General features: G+C 51.0%; 2 protein-coding genes across 13 annotated transcripts in view; one reads left to right on the top strand and one right to left on the bottom strand.

The window, feature by feature from the left end:
- Positions 1-432: 432 nt before the first annotated feature.
- Positions 433-23,688, bottom strand: TRIP13 (thyroid hormone receptor interactor 13). 2 transcript variants are annotated; one of them, XM_030927097.1, is made up of 14 exons: positions 23,464-23,688; positions 21,546-21,711; positions 19,693-19,822; positions 18,788-18,843; positions 17,945-18,035; positions 15,329-15,401; positions 12,266-12,329; positions 11,395-11,481; positions 11,008-11,114; positions 8,222-8,375; positions 3,554-3,666; positions 2,411-2,480; positions 1,234-1,375; positions 473-672 (listed from the first exon to the last, which is right to left on the bottom strand). In XM_030927097.1, exons 1-13 carry the CDS (start codon positions 23,553-23,555, stop codon positions 1,280-1,282), a joined length of 1,299 nt encoding a protein of 432 aa, XP_030782957.1. In that variant the 5' UTR covers positions 23,556-23,688; the 3' UTR covers positions 473-672; positions 1,234-1,279. The 2 variants fall into 2 exon arrangements, with proteins under 2 accessions (XP_010369769.1, XP_030782957.1); XM_010371467.2 differs by having other exon boundaries at positions 433-1,375.
- Positions 23,480-25,127, top strand: part of BRD9 (bromodomain containing 9) — a 27,224-nt gene continuing 25,576 nt past the window's right edge. For 10 of the 11 annotated variants that reach the window (XM_030927095.1, XM_030927092.1, XM_030927088.1 and 7 more), the window contains exons 1-2: positions 23,480-23,947; positions 24,696-24,910. In XM_030927095.1, coding sequence (XP_030782955.1) covers positions 23,554-23,947; positions 24,696-24,910 — 609 coding nt within the window. In that variant the 5' untranslated portion in view covers positions 23,480-23,553. Of the gene's footprint in view, positions 23,948-24,695; positions 24,911-25,127 lie in introns of those variants that run through there. The other variant, XM_030927096.1, reaches the window with a different exon arrangement.

The raw sequence follows: 25,127 nt of genomic DNA, 5'->3' as shown, positions 1-25,127 counted from the left end.
TAAAAGCACTTGGAAGAGATACTTAGAATCAAAACAAGAAAATTCTAAAAAATATGTTAATACTTAAAAAGTTCTAAAACAGGCCGGGCATGGTGGCTCAAGCCTGTAATCCCAGCACTTTGGGAGGCCGAGACGGGCGGATCACGAGGTCAGGAGATCGAGACCATCCTGGCTAACACGGTGAAACCCCGTCTCTACTAAAAAATACAAAAAACTAGCCGGGCGCGGTGGCGGGCGCCTGTAGTCCCAGCTACTCGGGAGGCTGAGGCAGGAGAATGGCATAAACCTGGGAGGCGGAGCTTGCAGTGAGCTGAGATCCGGCCACTGCACTCCAGCCCGGGCAACAGAGCGAGACTCCGTCTCAAAAAAAAAAAAAAAAAAAGTTCTAAAACAAAATGTAACATGTTCTTTAGAAAGTGAATTTCACGTGCAAAGCATTAATGACATTTATTTTACTGTGAGATAAAAGCAAAACATAATATTCTGAGAGACCAGTAACTGACCCATTTATTTTATATTCTGTTAATGTGAATCCTCGTTAGAGATGTGATAACGTTATTGCACAAACAAAACCATGGGCAGAAACATCCCAGCGATGCAGGGGTGCCCACACTGGGTTACAAGAGACATTCAGCATGCGTTTGCCTGGAACACTCAGAGTCTGCACTTTTCCTGCAAATGGGACCATGTCTGATTATTTATTATGAAAGAATACTTTACCGACCATTTTTTTCTCAGTTGGTATAATATAGAAATAGACTTTTCTTATCCATTAAATAGTCTTGAGAACATTTTTGCATTAAATCAAACGAGCTGATATCAGAAAACAGTTGCCACCTTCCCCCTGGAGTAATGTGTGCATTTTTAATGCTATGATTATATGCTTCTTTAGGATGACAAAGTTTCTCTTCTGGCCTCTATAACACCTGCATTAATCTTCCTTTTTTGCTGTTAAACAAAACTTGTTGGCATTACGCATCCCATCCACTGCAGGGGGGCTGGGAACAAACACGTTTCGATGGTTCTTCACAAGGAGACAAACCATCTGAATTATCTTTTACAAACAGTGAAAATGACAAGATGTTTGTCTCTCAGTATGCATTTTAAAACAACATAAATAAAACACACTTCTTTTAACAAAGCCTGGCCTTGGTGGCTTTCTAGCTTGCAGTGTAAGCAATGTTTGCAGAAGGGATTCCCTGGGAGACGGCCGTGTGGGGCCACCTCACTTACTGGCTGTGTTCTCCATGGGAAAAGCACCAGATGGGGAAGCCCAGGATCAGACGTAGGCCGCAAGCTTCTTTCGTTCTTCAAACTGCTTGTCCACTGCCAGAGACAGGGCCTGGAGGAACCCCTCTATGGTGATGGTGGGGGCCTGGAAGGTACACGGTCATCGCTGGAGGGGCTCAACTCACCGTTAGTGGGCCACCTGGCATCCACAGCCCCTGCTGCCACCCACAGTGCAGACAGCTCAGAAGGGGGTTGCAGCTGATGGGCTGAGCAGTGAGTGCGCACCACACACATCCAGGACACAGATGAGCCATGCTCTTTACTTCAGAAAAGGTGAACAAGGTGGGTACGTGACCCTCCCCCCCGCCATGTCCTACAGGTCAGAAACAGCCGCGGGGGTGGGCAGGGGGGCACCAAGGCAGCCACCCACACACTGAGAAGGATGAGAAGCTGTTGGGAGCAGACCCTGGAGTCCTTTCCAAAGGACCCACCCCATGTCCCGGGCTTATAACCGGAGAATTCCCATGGTCCCGGTGCCCAGAGCTGTCACCTCCCTGCATCAAACGGCTCCCATTCATGGTCCATGGCCACTGTCACCTCTGTGCTGAGCACTGTGTCCAGCACAGAGGCTGCTATTAACCAGACAGAGCCTGGGTCACTTCTGATTTGAAAGGAACCATTCCAAGATGGGGGTTTTCTCTTCTCAGATGTAAGTGTATCTGTTCTGCCAGACACTGAGTCCTTACCCCAACCAGCTGCTGGGGACAGTGCAAGAGAGGGGTGAGTGCCCTGGGCCGAAGCATCTGCAACAGGCCCAGCACCCAGTGGGTGAAGCTGTGGCTCCAGGTCCTGCTGTGTGGACTGAGCCCAGCCTGCAAGAGCACAACCTCTGGCGAGGCCAGCGAGGACCCTGGCCACGAGCTCAGCATACCACAGAGGCAGACGTATACGTGTGTGCATGCGTGTGAGCAGAGGCACGTGGCATAGCCGCCTCCTCCCAAAGGACTCGACAGCCCCAGTGTTTCGGTGCCAAGGTCAGCTCCTCCTCCTGCCCCAGGACCCTGTGGTTTGGAAACTGAGATAAAATAAGGCTGATACCCCAGGGCTACTAAGTGGAATTTCCAGCAAGGCTGAGACCTGTGGACAGGGTGGGTGCTGGAGGACAGCAGTGGAGACTCACCTGGACATACAGCGCATGAGCCAGAAAGGGGAGTTTTCTCAGGACCCGGCCGCTGAGGCCTTTGCTCTTCCTGTATAAAGAAAACCCAGTTCAGAGACAGCAATTTACACAATCACACGTTTCAGGACTAATTTTCCTCATTGGCTAAGGCATCCCTGGGAACACAAGCCAAAGCGCCCCAGGCACACCCTGGGGCTCACAGGGCACTTCCTGCCCCTCACTGGCCTCCTCAGCCTTGTCCTGCGAACATCCCTTTGCCGGTCTCTCCCCATCCTCAGCTCCTGCTCTGGGAGGCAGTGTCCTCGCTGCTCTGAAGCACACCCAAGGCACACCTTTGTGCTCTGCCCCAAGGCCAGCGTCCTCACGCCCAGGGAATGCATCACCTGCCTGGGAGCACCAGGCGTAGGGCACGACGCAGCGGGCACATGGTCAGCAAGCACAGATTCCCCAAATAATGGGTGGGTTCACATCTTCAATTTTTGTAGAAGTCTCTGAACTGTTCTTCATTCCCATCTTAACTGATTTAAATCTCTTCAACGGATAATCCAAATCCTTAAAAAATACTGCATTCTTCATGTTTTCCCTTGTTTAAAGCCTTCCACACTCTTGCCAACTTCAAAATAAAATTAAAACTCTGGCCAGAAACCCAAGGCTCTGTCTACTCGACCCCCCGCCTCTCCGGCACCTCCCCAGCCTTTGCACTGCAACCCACTAGGAGGTTACCTGAACACACTGCTCCCGCAGCCTTCCTGATTTCTCTCCTGTTGGAACCAAACTCTATCCTTCACTGCACCATATCATTTTCCCCATCTTCCCTTCCACCCTCTCCGGACCCCCAAAGCCATTTCCTTTCTGTGGACTCTGCGAATCCTTGGAAGTGCCATCAGCCGTAGGGTCGCAGGCTTCCAACGCATGAGCCAGCGCCCTCCGGGCTCACGGGTTACACCTTTGGAAGGAGGTGGCTGTGCTGCGTGTTTCTACTCACATGCGCACGCGTGCACACACACACGTATGTGCACGTTCACACCTGTGTTGAGAGTTCACACCCAGAGCCCTCCCTGGTCTCCTCAAAGGAAACAATGACTCCCTAGTTAATATCACAAATGGATTTGTCCTGATTACAAAAATGAGGTCAATTTGCACCTTGAAATTTCATTCAAAAGAAGGCTCAATTTTGACACGTTGTTTTCAATGAAGCCGATCATCTCCAGTTCTCGGAGGGTCAGCAGCTGCTGGCGAGGGTATATGATCTGACACTGGGGAGACAGAGGCACAGGCGGTTAGCAGAGTCCACAGAGGCCTGAGCGTAGGCAAGAGGGACAGCACCTGCAGGTAAAGTGTCAACCATGTCACGTCTCACAGAAATCCAGACAGTGATGACTGAAGATGCACAGTTGCACTAGTGAACAAGCTCGCTCTCTCATGCCCCTCAGCGTACACATTCTGCTTTTTCAAACAAATACAAATAACGGAACATGCCTCAGAAACCAGTAGCAACATAGCCTCCTCTGTGTTTCGGGCCAAAACGTTTCCTCCCTGTGTGTCAGGAAGGGAAGGGACCTGGAGGCACTCAGTCCACTCTGTCACCTTCGGAGACGTCAGAGCCCACAGTGGGCAGAGCTGGGATTCAGAGCCAGGACTTCCACTGACTTCCAAAGCAGGGTCCTAGGTTGTCTGTTTTAAAGGTGAGGCTTGTTTGGCAGCACAACACAGTGTCTGACTGACCGACGAGCTGGGCACCAGAAGTTCACCTCAGAGATCAGTTGTCTGGAAGTCATGCTTTTCCAAGTAGCCTTGCCAACAGTCTGGTGGGCACACTGACTTACTATGACTGAATTCCAATATGAACCATTCTGACTCAGGAACCAGAAGAAGGAAGAAAACAGCATTGTCTGAACATTTTGGAGGTTTGTTGAGGGGTGTGAGCAAAATGAAGACACACTGTCTGTGCTTGGAGTGCTTGGGCCTCCCCTCGACACCCCTCCAGGCCCTGCTGGCCTCAACAGTGCAGGGTCCCCACTTCCATGCCCACAGCTTTTGAGACCAGATCAAGATCCACCGTGACATCTGCATGTCTGAATTTCGTATAAACTGCCTAAAATAAGAAAGTACCCCATCACTGGGTGCGGTGGCTCCCACCTGTAACTTCAGCACTTTGGGAGGCTGAGGTGGGCGAATCACTTGAGGTCAGGAGTTTGAGACCAGCCAGGCCAACATGGTGAAACTCTGTCTCTACTAAAAATACAAAAATTAGCCGGGTGTGGTGGCTTGCACCTGTAATCCCAGGTACTCACGAAGCTGAGGCAGGAGAATTGCTTGAACTCAGGAGGGGGAGGTTGCAGTGAGCCAAGATCGCACCACTGCACTCCAGCTCTAGACAAGAGTGAGGCTCTGTCTCAAAACAAACAAACAAAAAAACAACAAAAAACCCTACCCTGTCCTACACCGTCCCAGAAAAAGTCCATCCCTCTTAGCTAAAACTTTAAACATCCCCTAGATTCACAGCACAAGTGTACGAGTGTATAAATGTCACATTGCGAGGCTGGAACCCACACTGAAGGTGTGTGAGGACCTCCAACACACATGACTTCCTCGCAGGATCTGCTATCCCGTGGGGCTCCTTGGCAGCAAAACGGCTGTAAAATCAGTCTTCAGATCCCTGGCATTCTCCAGCCAAAGCTCCACAGAGCTCCGTCTCCTTTCCCCAACCCCCGAGAAAACCATGCCCGGACAGTGCTGACCCGGGCAGGCCCAGTGGGTCCATCGCTGAGACCAGTTCCCAGTCCAAGCAGGCAGTGCCGTCCTTGTTAAGGACCCTGCTCTGTGGTACCCACAGGTGAAAACAACAGCATTAAACTCATCACTGTTTAAATCCCCATTCACTGGTTTGCTTGGTTACTGTCCAACTCCCCTAAACGAAGGGTCCAGGTACGCTCTCGCAGGATGATTTGTCTGGGACAGGCCTGTTCCCACAGGGGCTAGAAGCAGCAGAAACACAAGCATGGGGCAGTTCCCTGCTAGCCTGACACACACACACCACACGCGTCACTGTGCCCATGGCGAAAGTGTTCCAGACTCACACTCACCACACGCACCACGGTGCCCAGGGCGACGGCGTCCGACTCACACACACGCCCCGCACGCGCCGCTGTGCCCAGGGCGACGGCGTCCCTGCCTCACACACACGCCCCGCACGCGCCGCTGTGCCCAGGGCGACGGCGTCCCTGCCTCACACACACGCCCCGCACGCGCCGCTGTGCCCAGGGCGACGGCGTCCCTGCCTCACACACACGCCCCGCACGCGCCGCTGTGCCCAGGGCGACGGCGTCCCTGACTCACACACACGCCCCGCACGCGCCGCTGTGCCCAGGGCGACGGCGTCCCTGACTCACACACACGCCCCGCACGCGCCGCTGTGCCCAGGGCGACGGCGTCCCTGACTCACACACACGCCCCGCACGCGCCGCTGTGCCCAGGGCGACGGTGTCCCTGACTCACACACACGCCCCGCACGCGCCGCTGTGCCCAGGGCGACGGCGTCCCTGACTCACACACACGCCCCGCACGCCTCGCTGTGCCCAGGGCGACGGCGTCCCTGACTCACACACACACCACACGCGTCACTGTGCCCAGGGCGATGGTGTCCGACTCACACACACTGCATGTGCCACCGTGCCCATGGCGACGACTTCCCTGACTCACACTCCCTGCACGAGTCACTGTGCCCATGGCAACGGCTTCCCTGTGCCCATGGTGACGGTGTCCCTGACACACACACTCCCCGCACGCGTCACTGTGCCCATGGTGATGGCGCTCCTGACTCACACACACCGCTCACATCACTGTGCCCATGGTGACGGTGTCCCTGACTCACACACACTCCCCGCATGCGTCACTGTGCCCATGGCGACGGCATTCCTGACTCACACACACTCCCCGCACGCGTCACTATGCCCATGGTGACGGTGTTCCTGACTCACACACACCGCTCACATCACTGTGCCCATGGTGACGGTGTCCCTGACTCACACACACTCCCCGCACGCGTCACTATGCCCATGGTGACGGTGTTCCTGACTCACACACACCGCTCACATCACTGTGCCCATGGTGACGGTGTCCCTGACTCACACACACTCCCCGCACGCGTCACTGTGCCCATGGTGATGGCGCTCCTGACTCACACACACCGCTCACATCACTGTGTCCATGGTGACGGTGTCCCTGACTCACACACACTCCCCGCACGCGTCACTGTGCCCATGGTGATGGCGCTCCTGACTCACACACACCGCTCACATCACTGTGCCCATGGTGACGGTGTCCCTGACTCACACACACTCCCCGCATGCGTCACTGTGCCCATGGCGACGGCATTCCTGACACACACACTCCCCGCACGCGTCACTATGCCCATGGTGACGGTGTTCCTGACTCACACACACCGCTCACATCACTGTGCCCATGGTGACGGTGTCCCTGACTCACACACACTCCCCGCATGCGTCACTGTGCCCATGGCGACGGCATTCCTGACTCACACACACTCCCCGCACGCGTCACTGTGCCCATGATGACGGTGTTCCTGACTCACACACACCGCTCACATCACTGTGCCCATGGTGACGGTGTCCCTGACTCACACACACTCCCCGCACGCGTCACTGTGCCCATGGTGATGGCGCTCCTGACTCACACACACCGCTCACATCACTGTGCCCATGGTGACGGTGTTCCTGACTCACACACACTCCCCGCACGCGTCACTGTGCCCATGGTGACGGTGTTCCTGACTCACACACACCGCTCACATCACTGTGCCCATGGTGACGGTGTCCCTGACTCACACACACTCCCCGCACGCGTCACTGTGCCCATGGTGACGGCGCTCCTGACTCACACACACCGCTCACATCACTGTGCCCATGGTGACGGTGTTCCTGACTCACACACACCGCTCACATCACTGTGCCCATGGTGACGGTGTCCCTGACTCACACACACTCCCCGCACGCGTCACTGTGCCCATGGTGATGGCGCTCCTGACTCACACACACCGCTCACATCACTGTGCCCATGGTGACGGTGTTCCTGACTCACACACACTCCCCGCACGCGTCACTGTGCCCATGGTGACGGTGTTCCTGACTCACACACACCGCTCACATCACTGTGCCCATGGTGACGGTGTCCCTGACTCACACACACTCCCCGCACGCGTCACTGTGCCCATGGTGACGGCGCTCCTGACTCACACACACCGCTCACATCACTGTGCCCATGGTGACGGTGTTCCTGACTCACACACACTCCCCGCACGCGTCACTGTGCCCATGGCGACGGTGTTCCTGCCTACCATCACAACAGGCGACTCAAGAACATGACATCAAGTGGACCCCGTGACCACAACTGCCAGTTTGTACTATGCCCTTACTTCCTTTTTCAGGTGAGGATCCAGGCCCGCAAGAGGTAGGGCATTGGAAAAGCCCGGAGTAAGCTGAGAACCAGGATTTGTGCAGCCAGCCAGGTGAGCACAGCCAGTCACTGATGTCCCCTACATTGATTGGTACCTCAAATAATGAACAATGATGACTGTATTGTGCCAAAAGAACAAAAATATTGAGTCGGTGGCCCCAGTTTCAACTATCAGCTCAACCTGTCACATACAAAACTAGTTTTCAATTTAAGAAGGGAGTTAATGTGTATGTTGAAATCCTCCATACTGGAACAAGCTTATTTTAAGCCATCTTAATTAATTAAGAATACATAAGAAATCCATTTGTATCAACAGGAAAAAAAAGATAAACATACCTTCATCAGTTCTTCCAAACAAGAGAGGTAGATTTTGAAGATGGCTGCCGCAGAGGGTGGCCCAATGTACTGCTTAATGTCAGCCCTGTCCACGAAGGCCACGTCGATCTTCTCAGTGATGTTGGAAGTGGTCAGAATCACGACATTGGAATGCCTGTTGTGGCCGAGAAGCAAGCACCACAGTCATCATGGCTGTCGGCGACCCAATTCTATCCTGCCCTATCTGGCAAGGGGGTTGGCAGGACGATGACCAGCAGGCTGCCCACAGGAAGGAAAGCGGCCTTGTGCCAACACAGGTCACACAGACGCCCCCAGCCTTTGCTCTTGCTGCCACTTGGCCTTCTGGGAATTCTCCTACAGCCCCACTTGGCTCATTCCCTCACTGCCTTCAACCTTGGCAAAGATTTCACTTTTGCACAGCGTTCCAACTATGCCACCTACTGTAGGCTCTGGTGCCCACCATCCACCTGGGCATGGCCATTCATCATCCCTGGACACACCGTAGAGCTGGGTTACTTCCCATGTTCATGATCTGCTTTCCCCTCTAGTGTCTAAACTCCACAGAAACAGCCCGTTGTCTGGTCTGTTGACCGATGTCCCCCAAGGGCCCAGCATGAGCCAGCACAGAGCAGGCACAAGGTGTCCCCAGGGAGCATGCTGTACAGGCCTGGTGGGGCTTCGCTGCATGTGTGGCAGTGCTGCCCTTGCTGCCTGGGGAAGGTTAGCTTTACCTAGACCCTGGACAAGCGAGGGCAGGCCCTGTGCCTGTGAGCCAGGGTGAGTTAATCAGAGGCAGGGCAGGGAGCATATGGATCCCCGGTAGAGAGAACAAGGTACACAGGCCGGGTGAGCTCATAGCTGCTCAGTCCAGTACCAGGAAGGTCCCCGGCAGAGGGAACAAGGTACAGAGGTGGGGTAAGCTCACAGCTGCTCAGTCCAGCACCAGGAGGGTGGGGCTGCAGGAAGGGCCAGAGGGAGGCCTAGGCCTGGAGATCACGACCCAGGGGCTGACAATCCAGAGATGCAGGAGTAGACAGGACTGGCGGGGGAAAGAGTCCTCTAGAGAGGGGCTGGAACCAGGAGCACGAGGGAACGAAGGCAAGAGAGGCAAGGGTGTCTCCTTGTTTCTTCCTGAGCCACACGTCCTTGTGACTCACAGGGAAGTCATGGTGACCTCCATCCTCTGGTTTGAGTGGTAGGTGCACAGTGAGGCCGTCAGTGTCATGCAAAATCCCAGGAAGTGAGGGATTTGGGGCCCAATGAGCAGTGTGGGAGTGTGCCTGACATCCTGGGCATCTAAGCCGTGATGTCTGGTCACAGGTGGATGTGCAGGTCTGGGATTCCCCCCACAGAACCCTGAGCTACGCTGAAGGGGCACACACCAGGAACACACACACGCCAGGAGAGAAGGCCTCAGCCAGGCTGTGTAGACTCCTCCCTGCGGAGAGATGCCAGCAGCATAAACCAGGGAGACAGGAGAATGGAGGCCAGGGAGGGAGGCACAAAGAGACTCAGGGAAGGGGCCACCAGGGTGTCAGTGCTGTGCAATGTTCCAGAAAGAGAAAAGTGAGCACTCGTGTGAATGTGGGGCTGCGGGGCTGTGGTGGGGGCAGGAGCCAGATTGCAGCAGACTGAGGGCCAAGCCGGGTAGGGAAGGAAGTGGACACAAGGAGAAGGAAGTCAGAGGCAGGAGAGGCCCCCCTCCAGGACCTGCACACTCCTGCAGCTGACCCCAAGACGAGCGCTTCTCAGGAAGCCAGACATGTTCTCTGTGGTGAGACAGTGGTCACGGACTGGACAAAATGTTCCTCTGCACAGTTCAGTTTGCTGTCACCCCACACTCAACAATCCAGCTTCTGAGAATGCCCGGGACTCCCCAGGCACCCTGAGGGCAGAAAGAGCATTTCAGAGAAGGAACCTGAGTCCTGGATGAGCACCACACAGGGACAGACAGGTTCTGGCTTGCCCATCACTTCCTTGGGAATTTGGCCAGCAGCCGTTCCTCCTTAAGCTTGATCAACTTGGGCTACACTGACAACAGGCCCTGGTCCTGTGAAGCTGGACTGTGGAGATGTGGACCATCCGTCCATGAAGCTTTCTGTCCTGGGCCAGCAGAGCGAGCAGGGGACAGCCATTCATCTATGAGCAGCACCGGTTGGTGCTGACACTGGGTGGGATAGGAGAGAAGTGGGCGGTATAAGGCCTGAATGTAGCAGTTCTTCATTTCATGCTTTTCTGTGCTACATAAAATTCTTAGCATTCCTTTCTTTTACTTTTCTTTTTTTTTTTTGAGACGGAGTCTTGCTCTGTCGCCCAGGCTGCAGTGCAGTGGTGCGATCTCGGCTCACTGCAAGTTCTGCCTCCTGGGTTCACGCCATTCTCCTGCCTCAGCCTCCCAAGTAGCTGGGACTATAGGCGCCCGCCACCATGCCCGGCTGATATTTTGTGTTTTTGCTAGAGATGGGGTTTCACCATGTTAGCCATGATGGTCTCGATCTCCTGACCTCGTGATCTGCCCGCCTTGGCCTCCCAAAGTGCTGGGATTACAGGCGTGAGCCACCATGCCCAGCCTTCTTTTACATTTTTAATAAACTAAAAACAATTTCTTTAAAAAGCATTTACAATATGCTGCCTCCAATGTGGAAAAGGAGTCAATACTCAATGCCAAATGCACTTTTAGGTAAAAGAACTGGGCACTAAGATCTGGAGTTGTACAAGTATCACGCATTTCTTTGCAACAAACTTCTCATCACTTCTCAGGGAAAATCGCTGCATGTCCTGGTTACCTTTTAATCTGATCAATTTGGGTCAAGACGGCATTGACCACGCGGATGGCATCTGATGGCTCAGTGCCCGCCCTGCAGGCATTTCGGGCGGCCGTGAGACTCTCCACCTGTTGGGAGGGAGCAATGGGGTCAAAAAGGACAGGGCCTGGCACCTCACAGGCAGCTATGGGGATACGTCCCCCTGAGCAGGTGAAAAAGATGAATGAATGGGTGTTCCCATGCCTAGCCTGCAGATGCTGCAGGAAGGCGGAAAGGCGCACAGTGCAGGGAGGGCTAGAGGGCGGACCGGCCGTAGGAGGGGAAAGCCAGGAGCTACAGGAACAGGCTGTGTCCCCACAACAGCAAAAGGCGATTCTGTCATGAATGTCCTTATCTGGAAATGCCTACCTCATCAATCAGCACAAACACCAGAGCGTCTTTATCATCAATCAAATCCTGAATCTTCTGAAACATCTTGGTTACCAGCTTGCCACTCTGGAACCCAAACACCCTTTAAGTGTCAACGTGCAGGGACCACACCGCCAGGTGCACAGGGGGACCCTGATGTGGCCTGCTGCCCCGTTGTCCCCACAAGCCCCACTGTCTCCTGACGGCCCCTCAGAAAGCTCCCTAAATCAGAGAAGCCAGGGCGGCATGGGAGGAGGCCAGCCTAATATTCTCGCCCTCTGCTTTGAATGCCAGGGTGCTAAGACCTGAGACCATACCTGCCCTGCCCGGGGCGGCACAGTGAGGGTGACCTGTACCTCTGCTTTACCTGTGTGTCCTCTCTGATGAGGAAAAGAGACAGACCACAGATGCAAACGGGGTGGGATGCTTTCCTCACAGGCTCTCCTGTGCCCAGTGTGCCTGGTCCCACCTCACCTCACCAGAGGGATGTGCGGATGCCAGGTGACTTGGGCACAGCTCCTCAGACGTAAGAATCACCTGTGACATCACCTTGTCTGACCCCCTCAGCTCACAGCACTAGGGCGCATGAGCACCGAGGACATGTGTGGCAGGGCTGCAGTCCCCTGAGTGCCAGTCCTGCCCTCCTGAGAGTCCATCAAATGCCCTATCCCACCCAGTCAGAGGTCTGGGGAGAACCAAGGGAGGGTCCCCGCGGGCCCCACCTCCGGAACCTTCTCTGATCACAGTCAGCCCTGATCCTCACACACCTTTCCCACCCAGTTCTCTCCTGATGCTTCTGGAGGAGGATTTGCCTAACATACAAGACATTTTTTCAGCTACACAATCCAGATAATTAGAATATTTAACTTACTTCCGAAAACCACTTAGAAAAGAGGCTGTGGCTGTTTATTTCAATTAATTGGCCATACCGGTACCTGAGATAGAAAAAAGGAGTTGAGAGAATTACTAATCGGTCCTGCAGATCCTCAGCGACAGCCATTCATGCATCTTGAATGCAACATCTCGAGTGTCCAGCATCGGGGGAACTACAGTTACTGACAAAGAAATGAGGAATCCAGCCCTCCGTGTACTAAATAATTATGAAAAAGTCTAACAAGATTCAATTAGTAGTTCTAGACTGTACCAATTGAGTTAAAGAGTAAAAACTCCTATTTTAAATCTATTTACAAATTATATTTCTATGTTTAAAAATACTAGTAGTACTAATATAATACAGAAAACAAAACAGAAGCATCAAGAGCTTTTGGCAGAAGCTGAGCATTTTTCCCTCCTTCCACGGAACCCTAGAGAGCACGATAATCTGCTTTCCAGCGCAGACCCCAGAGCCCAGGAATGCTCAGGTGGCCCAAAGTTAACTTTCACACACACAGATGGATTGGAACCCAGAACACTCCCCTATCCATTCAGAAGCCTGCAGACAGATCTGGGCGTGCTTAGCTGCTGACTAAATCACCAGAGAACAAGACTGAGGCCAGAGAAAAGCTGACTTCCAAGTCCTCTTCTCAGTTTCCTCCACATCAAAAGTCCACAAAAGAAAAAGAATTACGTTCAAAAAGCATCACTGGCATTCCACGTAAAAAAGAGAGACACCATTTACTGATACTGTTTATAAAACAGGGGAGGGATACAGACAATCTAACAAAATAAAAACTAGGTTGAATATTAAACAGAATTAATTATAAAACATTTTGGTTCTTTAATAGAGTGAGGAACAAAGGCCTGCTAAGGCTTCTTTTTGCCATTTCTTTTTTTTTTTTTTTTTTTTTTTTTTTTTTTTGAGACGGAGTCTCGCTCTGTCACCCAGGCTGGAGTGCTGTGGCCGGATCTCAGCTCACTGCAAGCTCCGCCTCCCGGGTTTACGCCATTCTCCTGCCTCAGCCTCCCGGGTAGCTGGGACTACAGGCACCGCCACCTCGCCCAGCTAGTTTTTTGTAGTTTTTAGTAGAGACTGGGCTAAGGTGATCCTCCCGCCTCAGCCTCACAAGCAGCTGGGACCACAGGTATGTGCTACCACGCCCAGATAATTTTTTGTACTTTTTTGTAGGGATAGGGTCTCTCCAAGTTGTCCATGCTGGTCTCAAACTCCTGGTTTCAAGCAATTCACCTGCCTCCGCCTCCCAAAGTGCTGGGATTACACGCATGAGCCGCCATGCCGGCATGCCCCTAGAGATCTTGAAAACACACATGTATTTCAATATGTCAAAGCAAAGGGCAAGTTGCTAAACATAACCTAAGGGGTCAAAATAAAGCAATTTCCCTATGTAAAAACATTTACAAGACATTTTTCAAGAACTAAAATTATGTATATGAAATTAAACCTCACAGGATTTCCTCTAGTCATACTGGAGTAACAGGAAGCAGATTTACCATCTAATCTTAAATGAGAAAACCTCATTTAAGGCAAAATGGATGAAACACCATCTGGTAAGGTTGCTGGACACAGGCAGTGAAGGCAGGGACTCCTGAGTCGGAAGACCAGGGACCCACTACAAATGCCCTGTCTGCCGGGAGGTGTCTTCCAATGACAGGCACAGGAGGGAACCCAAGTGGAGTATGGGCACTTGTTGAGTCAAGGAGACAGAGAATGGAGTTCAGGGAGTCTGAAGTGACTGAAGGCTGCAGAACAGAATTCCAGAGAGGAAGGAAATATGAAGAAATACCTCAGAAGGAGTGTCCAGGAATCCTCATGGCACCCCCGGTGTCCTGGATGAATACTCAGGTGTGTATCAGCTGGGGACATTCCATGCAGCTACGTAAAGGGTGACTCTGATCTGTGAGCTGAAGGGCTCCTGGACCTCACACAGGCTGGGAGGAGTGCATACTCCAACAGCTGGGGTGGAGAGTGCTCTACTCAGTGTAGACCCCAGAGGACCATAATTTAGTGTTAACACTAAACCTAAACTCCTCCCAAAGCTTAAAAAAACCAAACCTCAAAGGATCACACCAAATCACAGGTAATGGAAAGGCCTAATGGAACAAAACCCAACACTCACTAAAGAAGATACAATCCACACACTTCAAACCACAACGTTCAGCATCTAATCCAACACTACCTAACATGCCAACAAAGCAAAACCATGTGACCCATAACGAGCAGAAAAACCAGTCAATAGAAACAGAATCAGAAATGACAATCATGACGGAATTAGCAGACAGAACATTAAAACGGCTATTACAAAGTTGTTCAAGATGTGAACAAGAACATAATGAAAGAAAAGTACAAAAAGAATCAGAACATTCAGAGCAGAAAAATACACCATCAGACATAAAAACTTCACTGAATGGAATTAAAAGCAGATTAGACGATGTAGAAAATCAGTCAACTTGAAAATACAGCAACAGAAACTTTAGAATAAAATAGATATTTCTAAAGAACTGAAAAAAACAAAAAAGCACACGAGTGGCCTGTAGAACATCAGTCTAACATAAAAAAAGACAGAGTCCCAGATAAAGGGGAGGGGCAAGGAAATTCGGTGAGGAAACAGTGACCAGATATTTTCCAAGTGTGACGAAAACCATAAGCCCTAAACAGAACTCAAGAGGAAAAGACAAATCCATAATTAGAGACTTAACATTCTTCTCTCAGTAATGGATAAAACGAGTGAACAGAGAATCAGCAAAGCTACCGAGTACCCTGACCTGCAATCTGCAGAACACTCCATCCTGCAAGGGGAGAAAGTATAGTCTTCTGAAGTGCAATTCACCAGCAATGTTTTATGCTGGCAATAAAATAAGTCTCAAATCTTAAAAGACTGAAATCATAACTCAAAACTATGCTGAATACAGAGGAATCAAGTGACTTACAGTGAAGGAGAGGAATCTATTACTTGTTTAAAATGATTTAGAAAAAAAACAACCTCCTGTTATAAATCCCATTCCCATGGCTCTCCTCTCACAAATTACCAAAAGTTACCTGCTTGAAAGTCTAATCGTCAATTTCTGAGCTAACGCTTTACACAGGGATGTCTTTCCAGTGCCAGGAGGACCTGTGACAAAGATCAGAGCAAATATACTTTTTAGTCAGTACTGCAACAAACTTCTTAAAACAACAGTAACTTCCATTTTCCCTAAAATATAAGGAATACAGTTAAAAGCTATTGATGTTACTACTACAATGAAGTCTGCTTAGAAGCTTAAATGCTGTGAAATATTATCAATACACTTACGTCTCCCTCTCTTTCTTAACTAATTTGTACTATATTAGTCTCAGCCTCCATCACCTCCCCACCCCCCAGCACTGGCCTGCAGTCCCACTTAGCACTGGGAGTGAGCATTGCATTTTCTAGCCTACATCTTTGCTGACACCTGTCCTTGTCCCCACACTTCCTCTATGAAAGCCACTCATCAAGGCACCTTTCAGAAGCCAAACACACCTTTCTTGATAAATGAGGTGGAGGGTCCTACCCTCCTCAGGCACTGACATGTGTTGTTCCTGCTGCCCTCAGAACCACCCTCTTTCCTAAGACGATTCTCAGTGGGCTAGTACCCCACACTAAATTCGAAGAGTGGCAGAGGCCAGTGTTCTTCTTGCACGCCTGCCTGCCAAGCATCCCCTAACATGATGCCTCCCAGAAGCTGTGAGGTGACCAATATGAAAAAAGGAAAGCATCTAACAGAAAATCGAGACATGCAACTCATTTTCTGCAAGCATTTTCAAGAATTAAAGAGGAAATATGTAACTGATTCCAAACAGAAACAACTTAATCACTAATTAAAACACCTGCTGCTTACTCTGATCGTGCTGTGAGGACAGTATGTGGGGCATATCTGCTCTTTAAAAGAATATTGTGTTTTAAGGGCACGTCGTCACGCAATCTTAACTGATGCAAAGAAGTTAAGTACTCTTCAAGCTTCTATTTAACACTTTGCTACAGTTTCATACTCTCGAGTCCACTCAATTCCCGTGTCCCCATTCTACCCGGTGATATTGAAAACAAAACAACAAATCATCAATATTTTCTCCTGACAAGAACCAGACAGAATTTTTTTAAAATATGGCTTTTTCAGTTTACTCCTCACAAAGTAAAGCTGAGTACTACAAAGAAATATGAGGAAGTTTCCATCCTAAAGAAGAGTTACAATCAGCTGGGAAACAAGGCAGAATTCTATCTATTTATTTATTTATTTTTTGAGACAGAGTCTTGCTCTGTCGCCCAGGCTGGAGTGCAGTGGTGCAATCTCGGCTCACTGCAAGCTCCGCCTCCTGAGTTCACGCCATTCTCCTGCCTCAGCCTCCCAAGTAGCTGGGACTACAGGCGCCTGCCACCACACTCGGCTAATTTTTTTTTTGTATTTTTAGTAGAGACGGGATTTCACCATGTTAGCCAGGATGGTCTCGATCTCCTGACCTTATGATCCGCCCGCCTCGGCATCCCAAAGTGCTGGGATTACAGGTGCAAGCCACTGCGCCTGGCCTACAACGGAGAATTCTAAAGAGTTGCAATCAGCCGGGAAACAGGCAGAATTCTAAAGAATTACAATCAGCTGGGGAAACAAGGCAGAATTTTTGGAAAAGTTTAATAACACAATAGTCCCCCCTTATCCAAGATTTTACTTTCCAAGGTTTCAGTTACCTGCAGTCACCCACAGTCCAAAAATATTATATGGAACATTCTAAAAATAAACAATTCACAAGTTTAAAATAACTTTTGTAAGTTATTATAATTGTTCCTTTTTCCTATTGGTTATTATTGTTAATCTCTTACTGTGCCTGATTTATAAGTTAAGGTTTATCATAGGAAAGTCTGTATAGGAAAAAACAGTCTACACAGAGTTCAGTACTATCCACATTTGGGGCATCTGAGGATGTCTTGGAATGCGGCACCCCACAGGAAGACTTGATGAAGTACCAAGTAATAAATACCCCAAGGGCCGGGAGTGGTGGCTCACGCCTGTAATCCCAGCACTTTGGGAGGTTGAGGCGGGCGGATCACCTGAGGTCAGGAGTTTGAGACCAGCCTGGCTAACACGGTGAAACCCCGTCTCTACTAAAAATACAAAAAATTAGCCGGGCATGGTGGTGGGCGCCTGTAGTCCCAGCTACTGGGAGGCTGAGGCAGGAGAATGGCGTGAACCCGGGAGGCAGAGCTTGTAGGGAGCCGAGATCGCGCCACTGCGCTCCAGCCTAGGCGAAAAAGCAAGACTCCGTCTCAAAAAAAAAAAAAAAAAAAAAAAAATACAAAACTTAGCCGGGTGTGGTGGTGCATGCCTGTAATCCCAGCTACTCAGGAGGCTGAGGCAGGAGAGTCGCTGGAACCTTGGAGGAACCCGGGAAGTGGAGGTTGTAGGGAGCCGAGATCGCCACTGCACTCCAGCCTAGATGACAGCGAGACTCCGTCTCAAAAAAAATAAAAAATAAATGTCCCAAGTGTCATGAGCTGGATCTGCCTCACAGAGAGGGGACATTCTAGGACAGCTGTGGCTCCTTCAGAAAACAAAAAGCTGGAACTCCTTGCAGAAGAACAAAGGTAAAAGTAAAGGCTGAATTTCATGCCACTTATCTGGTCAAATAAAAGCCTGCATGCTTTACCATGGAGCAGCACCACCCGGTTCCAGGTGATGAGGTTGCTGTTGACGTTCTTGTCTGAAAACAGTAGAGTTGTCATCACATAATCAAGAAGCTGATAGAAGAAAAAGAGCTAGATAAAGGTACCAACAAGGCAAAGGTCCCCAAGAAATGTGCACCCCCAGGGCTTGATCCTACATGAGAAGAGGGAGCAAAGGGAGCAAGGCCGCCTCCTAAGAGATCATCACCTCCAAACGCTTTCATTTCAGAAGAGAAGGTGCTTCAAAAAGGGAAAAGGAAAAACACTGGCTATTACTTTTATAAGAACAGAAACAAAATGATCACTTTTATTTAAAGTGCCAACATTAAACAAAACCACTAAGGGGTTTGTTTATCAAGTAATGAGTAAGCGCCTTCCTCTAGAATGATACAGCAGTTATTATTCGCAAAATAACAACAGCCACAATGTGGAGAAGCAGCCTGGGACAGCTGCGTGATGGTATTCTAGCGAGCTGCCTGTGTGGGAAGGACCCTTCCGGTTGCAGAGGGTGCAGGGGTGAAGACACACTGGCCTTTCCTTTGTGCAGACCAGGTCTGCTCACGTTCCCTCCTCCCATCTCCAGAGGGTTCAATTCTCTAAGTTGCCTTCACATTCTCCCTTTCCCTCTTCTCTCTCAGGGAGCTCCCCAGAGACCAGCTCTACTGTGGAGCAATCCTAGAGGACAGATGTCCAGGAGAAGGGCTGCCAGCAGACAGGGGCTCCCAAAAATCCATCTGCATCAAGTTGCTCGGGGGTGCTGGAGAGCAAAACAGTAACGGTTCCTCTTCAAATAACAGGGCATTCTGGGAAAAGGCACAGCAACTTACGTGGGATTTGACTTCCACATCATACACCAAGCTGTCCCAAAGCCCATGGAATTCAGCTGTGACAGAATTAAACAAAGACCTGATTTCAGGAATGCAATTGCAGCCACCCCAGTCTCCCCCGAGCCTAAGCCTGAGCTTCCCACTGTGCTACACAGCGTAAGACCACGATTCTGATTACAGGAAAGTATAAATTCTGCAAATTTTTCTTCAAATTTTAGTTTTTATTAAAATCAAAGATGTAAAATAAATGTCAGTCACATACAACTTTTGGCAGACAATTGGAGTCAAAGAATTACACTTTATGTCTCGTTATTATGTGCAATGGTCTTTTAAAAAAACTTTAAACTTCCCACCCATCTTTACAATATTGTTGTCATTTATTTTACATTTATGTATATCATAATCCCCACAATATGTGTTCATTAAACTATCATTTTTTTGGTGGTAAACACATTATAAAATTTATGATCATAACCATTTTCAATTGTCTTTTACCCATGCTTCAACCCAAGTTCAGACACTAAATCCACCCGTTTCTCCACACGCTGACTGAATGAAGCCCTGGGCTCGGCCTGCTACAGCCCATCAGCAACGCCTACAGAGAAGCATCAAGCAGACAGCAAGGAGCCGCTCAGCAGAAAAGACCAACCAGGCATGTGAGAAGAGCACCTGGGCGCTCTCCATTAGCCGTGAACCTGAAGTACCCGCCCAAAGGAACAGTATGGTCCCACACTAGAAATCTCTACTTTCCTCTTTTGTGATACACTTTCCATTTCATAAGAGAGAAAACATCCTAAAATCCTACAAAACAAACGGACAAACAGAACCCCCTGTGAACTGACATGGCATGGAGTATGCAATCCTCTGACCTCAGCCTCCCCGTCATCTTCCATCACACCCCATACCTGCAGGCAGAACCCAATGATTTGCTGCAATTATGTTTTCTGTCTCCTCCTCCAGATTTTCACTGCTGGGGCCATCTTCATTCAGCTGGAAGATGTGAAGTGCAACAGTGCATGCACTCAAATCGATGGGCTAAAATGAGGGAAAAGCCAAATAAATCCACACACATTTACAATCTCTCACTTAATTCCAACCATACAAATTAGATGTTAAGGTCCACAAATAAAAACTGAATGTATAGTAGAATAAAAACTAGTTCTCAGATTAGATGAGAAGGCTGTTATTTTATTTCAGATTGAGGATTAGCTCTTTTGAAAGCTAATACCCATCCCTTGCCCTTTGGGCCCTACATTTACCTATAGAATGAAAAAGTGCCCTAAATCCAACCTCTGGGATGTTATCATAGTCTATAAATACACTCATACAGATTTGACCAAAAATTGAGTTTTACCACATAGGGTTTTGTTTGTTTGTTTTTTTAATTAACTTATTTTTTGAGACAAGATCTTGCGCCCAGGCTAGAGTGCAGTGGCACGATCACAGCTCACAGCAACATTAAATTCCTGGACTTAAGTGATCCTCCCACCTCCAGCCTCCTGAGTAGCTGGCACTACAAGTGCGCACCACCATGCTGACTAATTTTTTAAAACTCTTTTTAGTGATGGGGTCTTGCTATGATCCCCGGGCCAGTCTCTGATTCCTGGCCTCAAGTGATCCTTCCATCTGTCTCCCACAGTGCTGGGACTACAGGCATGAGCCACCTTGCCCAGTCGGCTTCCTAACTGTGTCTTTTTACGGTTGTTATAGCTCAGAGAAATGTTTACATTGGTAGACAGAAATCTATTTCATTCTTTTTAATGGCTGCATTGTACATAGTGTAGATATATGGAATTCATACATTTATTAACTGATCTTTGGTGGACAGTTAAAATACTTCAAATTGTTGGCTATTATTTTAACAGCATCTAACAAACATCTATTCAGAAAGATCTACAAAATTGCATAATTATCAACTAAGATAAATTCCCACAAGTGAATTTGCAGTCAGATAGAGAACATTAGAACTTTCCCTGGGCAACCCCGCTGCCCTCCAGTTAGGGTGTCCATCCCTCCACAACAGCGTGGGAGGCTCTTCCTTCCCTCAGACTGGCCAAAACCACGGCAGTATCAGATCTCAGTGTGCACAAAGCTCTGAGCATGCACAAACATGGGTCCTAACGTATGAATGGGGAGGTCCACCTCATGAGCAGAACTTAGTACCAAGCCTGTCCTTCACAGCTGGTTTTTACAAGATAGGAGTTGTACTGCTGTCATACATCTTCCCTAGAAATATGTTTCAGGTTGTTTTTATACTGGTGCCAGAATTGCCCCAATGCCTCCAAGCCCTCACACAAAGCTCCTCTAACACATACACATGAACTCCGAGGTGGGTGAGGTGGCCATGCATGGGATGAGATGAAGGACTTCTACAAGGCAAGCCCATCTCCTCATCTCTATGGCCCCCACACCTCCTATGGCCCTAGCACACACTGAGCACTTAATAAACATGTGCTGACTGTAAGAATGAGACACCATACACAGGCCTTACCAGCGCAGTCCACTATTCTACAACACTGCATTCTCATTCCTGGTTTCTGATCTGTCCCCTGCTGTACTGACAGCACCCTGACATCAGGGCCACTTCCTGCTCCCAGCACCTGGCTCCTGACAGCTAGTGAGAAGAACTTGTCTAGCCACCCAAACCAACAGAGAAGTGAACCCTTTCTGAAAACAAGCTATGAAAACGGCAAGACATTCATGATACAGCCTTTGTATTCAGCTAACGGTTCCTTGGCCCAGCAAATTAGTAACTTACCTGTGAGTCTTTAACCTTTAATTCTGTGTCAACAATAGACACAGACTGCACATTTCTGGTCAAAAAAGGTTCATCAAACTCAGTCCATGTGTAATCACCAAACACAATATTATGTCTGTTGAGTAGCTTTCTAACACTCAGGTTTATGTCTTCTTTCTTTGCAGTGCTAAAAAAAAAAAAAAAAAAAAAAAATACACACACACACACACAAGCACCAAAACACACATAAATGATTTTAGTTCAAAAACAAAATGTTAAAATTAAGTGTTTTGCAAAAACTCAGACAATACACAAGAAAGAGGACAGGCTGGAACTGGCCTGCCTGGGGACCAAATCTAGAGCCACCCCTTGCCTATGGGTCCTCTACCAGCTGTGCCCTGAAGAAGCTGTGCCCCAGCTCCCAGTCAGAAAAAGGAGACAACAGTAAGAGTCCTTGCTATGCTGGGCTACTGTGAAGGGTCATTAATACATTCAATGTGTTTAGGACAATACCTGGCACAAAGTAAGCAGTCAATAATGGTGGCTTTCACTATCAATAAGGAAGTTCCACAGCTGCGGGGTCAGGCCTGGAGTCCGCATCGTAACAAGTCTCCAATAGCTGTGTTTTACGCTGAGAAAATCTAATGCTTTACGCTTGGCATCCAGGGCTTCCCTCAGCCCACCTTGCTGCACTCCTCCTGACACCTTCCCTTTCTACAACAGTGACCTGGTCCTGGATCACACCTCTGTGCCCTGCTGTGCACTGTCCCAGCTTACTGGGTTGATCAACTGCAGTCACCCTTTAGGTTCTATTTAATGTCTGCCTCCCTCTGACAGGCTCCCCTCCCTCCTGGACAGGCTCCTCAGAGCCAGGCAGGTGATCTGTGGCCCCTCTGCAATCATCCTAGCACCCTACAAGGCAGCGACCATGCATTGATAGTGTGGTTGTGTCTATGAACTCTGGTGCAGTTGTGCGTAGGTGTCTGTCCTCTAGGTGCAGCTGTGCTCTGATGTGATTATGCCTAGCGTCTCTGGGTCCAGGTGTGGTTGTACATGGGGTGTCTCCAAGCTGCGGTGACACTGTGTACAGGTGTCTCTGAGCTCTAAGGTGTTTACACAGGTGTCACAAGGCTGTGGTGGGGCTTTGTGCAGATGTCGCTGGGCCCTGGTGCAATTATGCTGACGTGTCTCAACTCCAGCACCTAGACAGTGACCAGTCAACAGCTGTTCTGTTAAAGGAAAGGTCTCTTCCTCTGCATCCCCTCTGAGGCTGGTGGTCTCACTAGACCTCAATCCACCCTCCATGGTCATGAGGAGTGTCTGTGAGGGTCTGGCCCCGCTGCTGAGCTCCCCCAACTCCAGGGAGCAGCACAGCCCATAGGCACCCCCATCCCATGAACTGACTTGGTCACAAATGAGTGGGATTTGCTTTGAACCCTAAAAATTTAACATCAAGTCCGTGAGGAACGGGAACAATTAAAGGGTCTGAAAAACAATGGCTCAAAGAATAACAACCCAATTTCGGCTGCGACTTTAGAGCTCTGTGCAATGCGCGGCCATCCTATCCTCCAACGTGTGACTCAGGGTCAGATCGGTGCACTGGAGAACAGCTGGGCACGGTCAGGGCCAGGTCCGTGGGCTGAGGTCGGGTCGGGGCTCAATCTGTGAGCTGGGATCCTGCGCGCAGGGCTCGGGTCGGCAGGGTCAGTGCCCTGGGGTGGGGTTGGGTCACTGCGCTAGGATCGGATCCGGGCCCGGAGGCCTGCGCGCCGGGGTCCAGTCGGGCCAGGTCAGTTCCCTGGGGTTCAGTCGCAAAGGAGTCAGTGCGCCGGGATCGGGGCGGGTCAGTGCCCCTGGGTCCGGGCTCGGTGCACGAGCTGGGGTCGGGGCTGGTGGGTGCCCAGAAGGTGTGTCGGGCTGGCCCGGCTCATCGGCTCACCTGCCGCCGCGCTGATGCACCTCCACGTGGACCGTCAGCGACTCGGCCACACAGGGAAGCGCCTGCTTCAGGTCGCCCACGGCCTCGTCCATGGCGCCCCCGAGAGCAGTGAGGACCCGACTGGAGCGTGGCCGCCGCCACCTCACGCCCAGCGTCGCCGCCACAGCCGCCGCCTCAGCCCGCGGGCCCCTCCCTAGCTTCGAATCTGCCGCGCGAGGCGCACCACCCCCTGACCCGGAAGCGCTCGGGCCGGTAGGGCCACTTCCTGCCGCGGCCCCGCCCCGCCCTGCTTCCGGCGCGGCCCCGCGGGCTCGGCAACCTCGGCGCAGTGAACGCGGGCGGCCAACCAGGGCCAGGGGGCGGTGGCGGCCACTGTCCGGCCGGGTTCCCGCTGCTCCCGGCCCCCGCTCTGGGCCTGCCGCCGGCGCTGCTATGGGCAAGAAGCACAAGAAGCACAAGGCCGAGTGGCGCTCGTCCTACGAGGGTGAGGCGGCGGCGCTTTGTGACGCGCGGCGGGCGGGGTCCTGGGCTCGGGGGAGGAGTTCCGGGCACTCGGACGGGGGTCCTGGGCACCGGGCGAGGTCCCGGCCACGGGGGAGGGGTTCCGGGCACGCGGGAGGTGGTCCTGGGATTTCGGGCAGGGAACCGGGCACGCGTGAGGGGTCCTGGCTGCCCGCTTGCGTTCCTCGTAGAGGGTTCTGGGCTCGAGGCTGCAAGCCCACTCACTCCGGTCCTGGAGACCAGGGAAGCATCTGTGCTGGCTTTTGTGTGGAGCTAAGGGAGAAGCTAGGCTGCCCTTTCTCCCGCCTTTCCCTCGCTCTCCCCTGCTCCCGCGGCAGCTCCATGGGTGTCAGCGGGCAGCACGGGCGCCTGCAGGAAGTCAGGCGAGGGTGAAGCGAAGTGCTGGGGGTTTCTAGGAGGGAGATCGGGCTCCGGGGTTCCAGTTCCTTCTTAATCCATCTTCTTGAACGAGTGATGTGAACATCCCACAGGGCCTCTGGTGAGGACACCGTGACTTGAAAGGGACCTGAAGCTCCCTGTGGAGGGGAAGGGAGAACAAGGAGGCAGTGACATGCCGCCACTGTGGTCTTCCCTTCCGTCTCTCCCTGATGGTTGGCAGCCCCGCTGTACTCCTCAGGGAGGCCTTTACCTCTTAGCGCCTTCATGTCTCACCTGGTTGCGTGGCGTTTGCACCTGAGCACGCGGGTGGAACTCGGTCTGTGTCTGTGCAGATTATGCCGACAAGCCCCTGGAGAAACCCCTGAAGCTAGTCCTCAAAGTCGGAGGAAGTGAAGTGACTGAACTCTCAGGATCCGGCCACGACTCCAGTTACTATGATGACAGGTCAGACCATGAGCGAGAGAGGCACAAAGAAAAGAAAAAGAAGAAGAAGAAGAAATCCGAGAAGGAGAAGCATCTGGACGATGAGGAAAGGAGGAAGCGAAAGGTAAAGGAGCAGCGGCGGCTGCGTTGGCCCGGACACCCCCCGCCCCCAGGACCCCATGGGGAGCCGGTCCCAGGACCCAGGCAGAGTGCGCCTGCGTGGCTGGAGGAGGGGAGGGGGTGTTCCGTTGGTAGCAAAACGCAAACCGCTGAGGCCAGCAGACTCAGTTCCAGGATCCTGGGTGTGCTGTTCCTCAGCAGACCCTGCGAGGGTCTCCGTG

This window comes from Rhinopithecus roxellana, chromosome 3, assembly GCF_007565055.1.
Source record: "Rhinopithecus roxellana isolate Shanxi Qingling chromosome 3, ASM756505v1, whole genome shotgun sequence".
Taxonomy (NCBI): Eukaryota; Metazoa; Chordata; class Mammalia; order Primates; family Cercopithecidae; genus Rhinopithecus; species Rhinopithecus roxellana.
Note: the sequence above shows the minus strand (reverse complement) of the source record. Positions and strands in the feature narration are given on the sequence as shown.

Coding starts and splice junctions, on each gene's coding strand:
- TRIP13 (XM_010371467.2), bottom strand. CDS start 23,555: ATGGACGAGGCCGTGGGCGACCTGAAGCAGGCGCTTCCCTGTGTGGCC. Junction 18,844..19,692: donor TCATTGGGTTCTGCCTGCAG/GTATGGGGTGTG, acceptor ATTCTGTCACAG/CTGAATTCCATGGGCTTTGG. Junction 12,330..15,328: donor ACGATTAGACTTTCAAGCAG/GTAACTTTTGGT, acceptor TTTCTATCTCAG/GTACCGGTATGGCCAATTAA.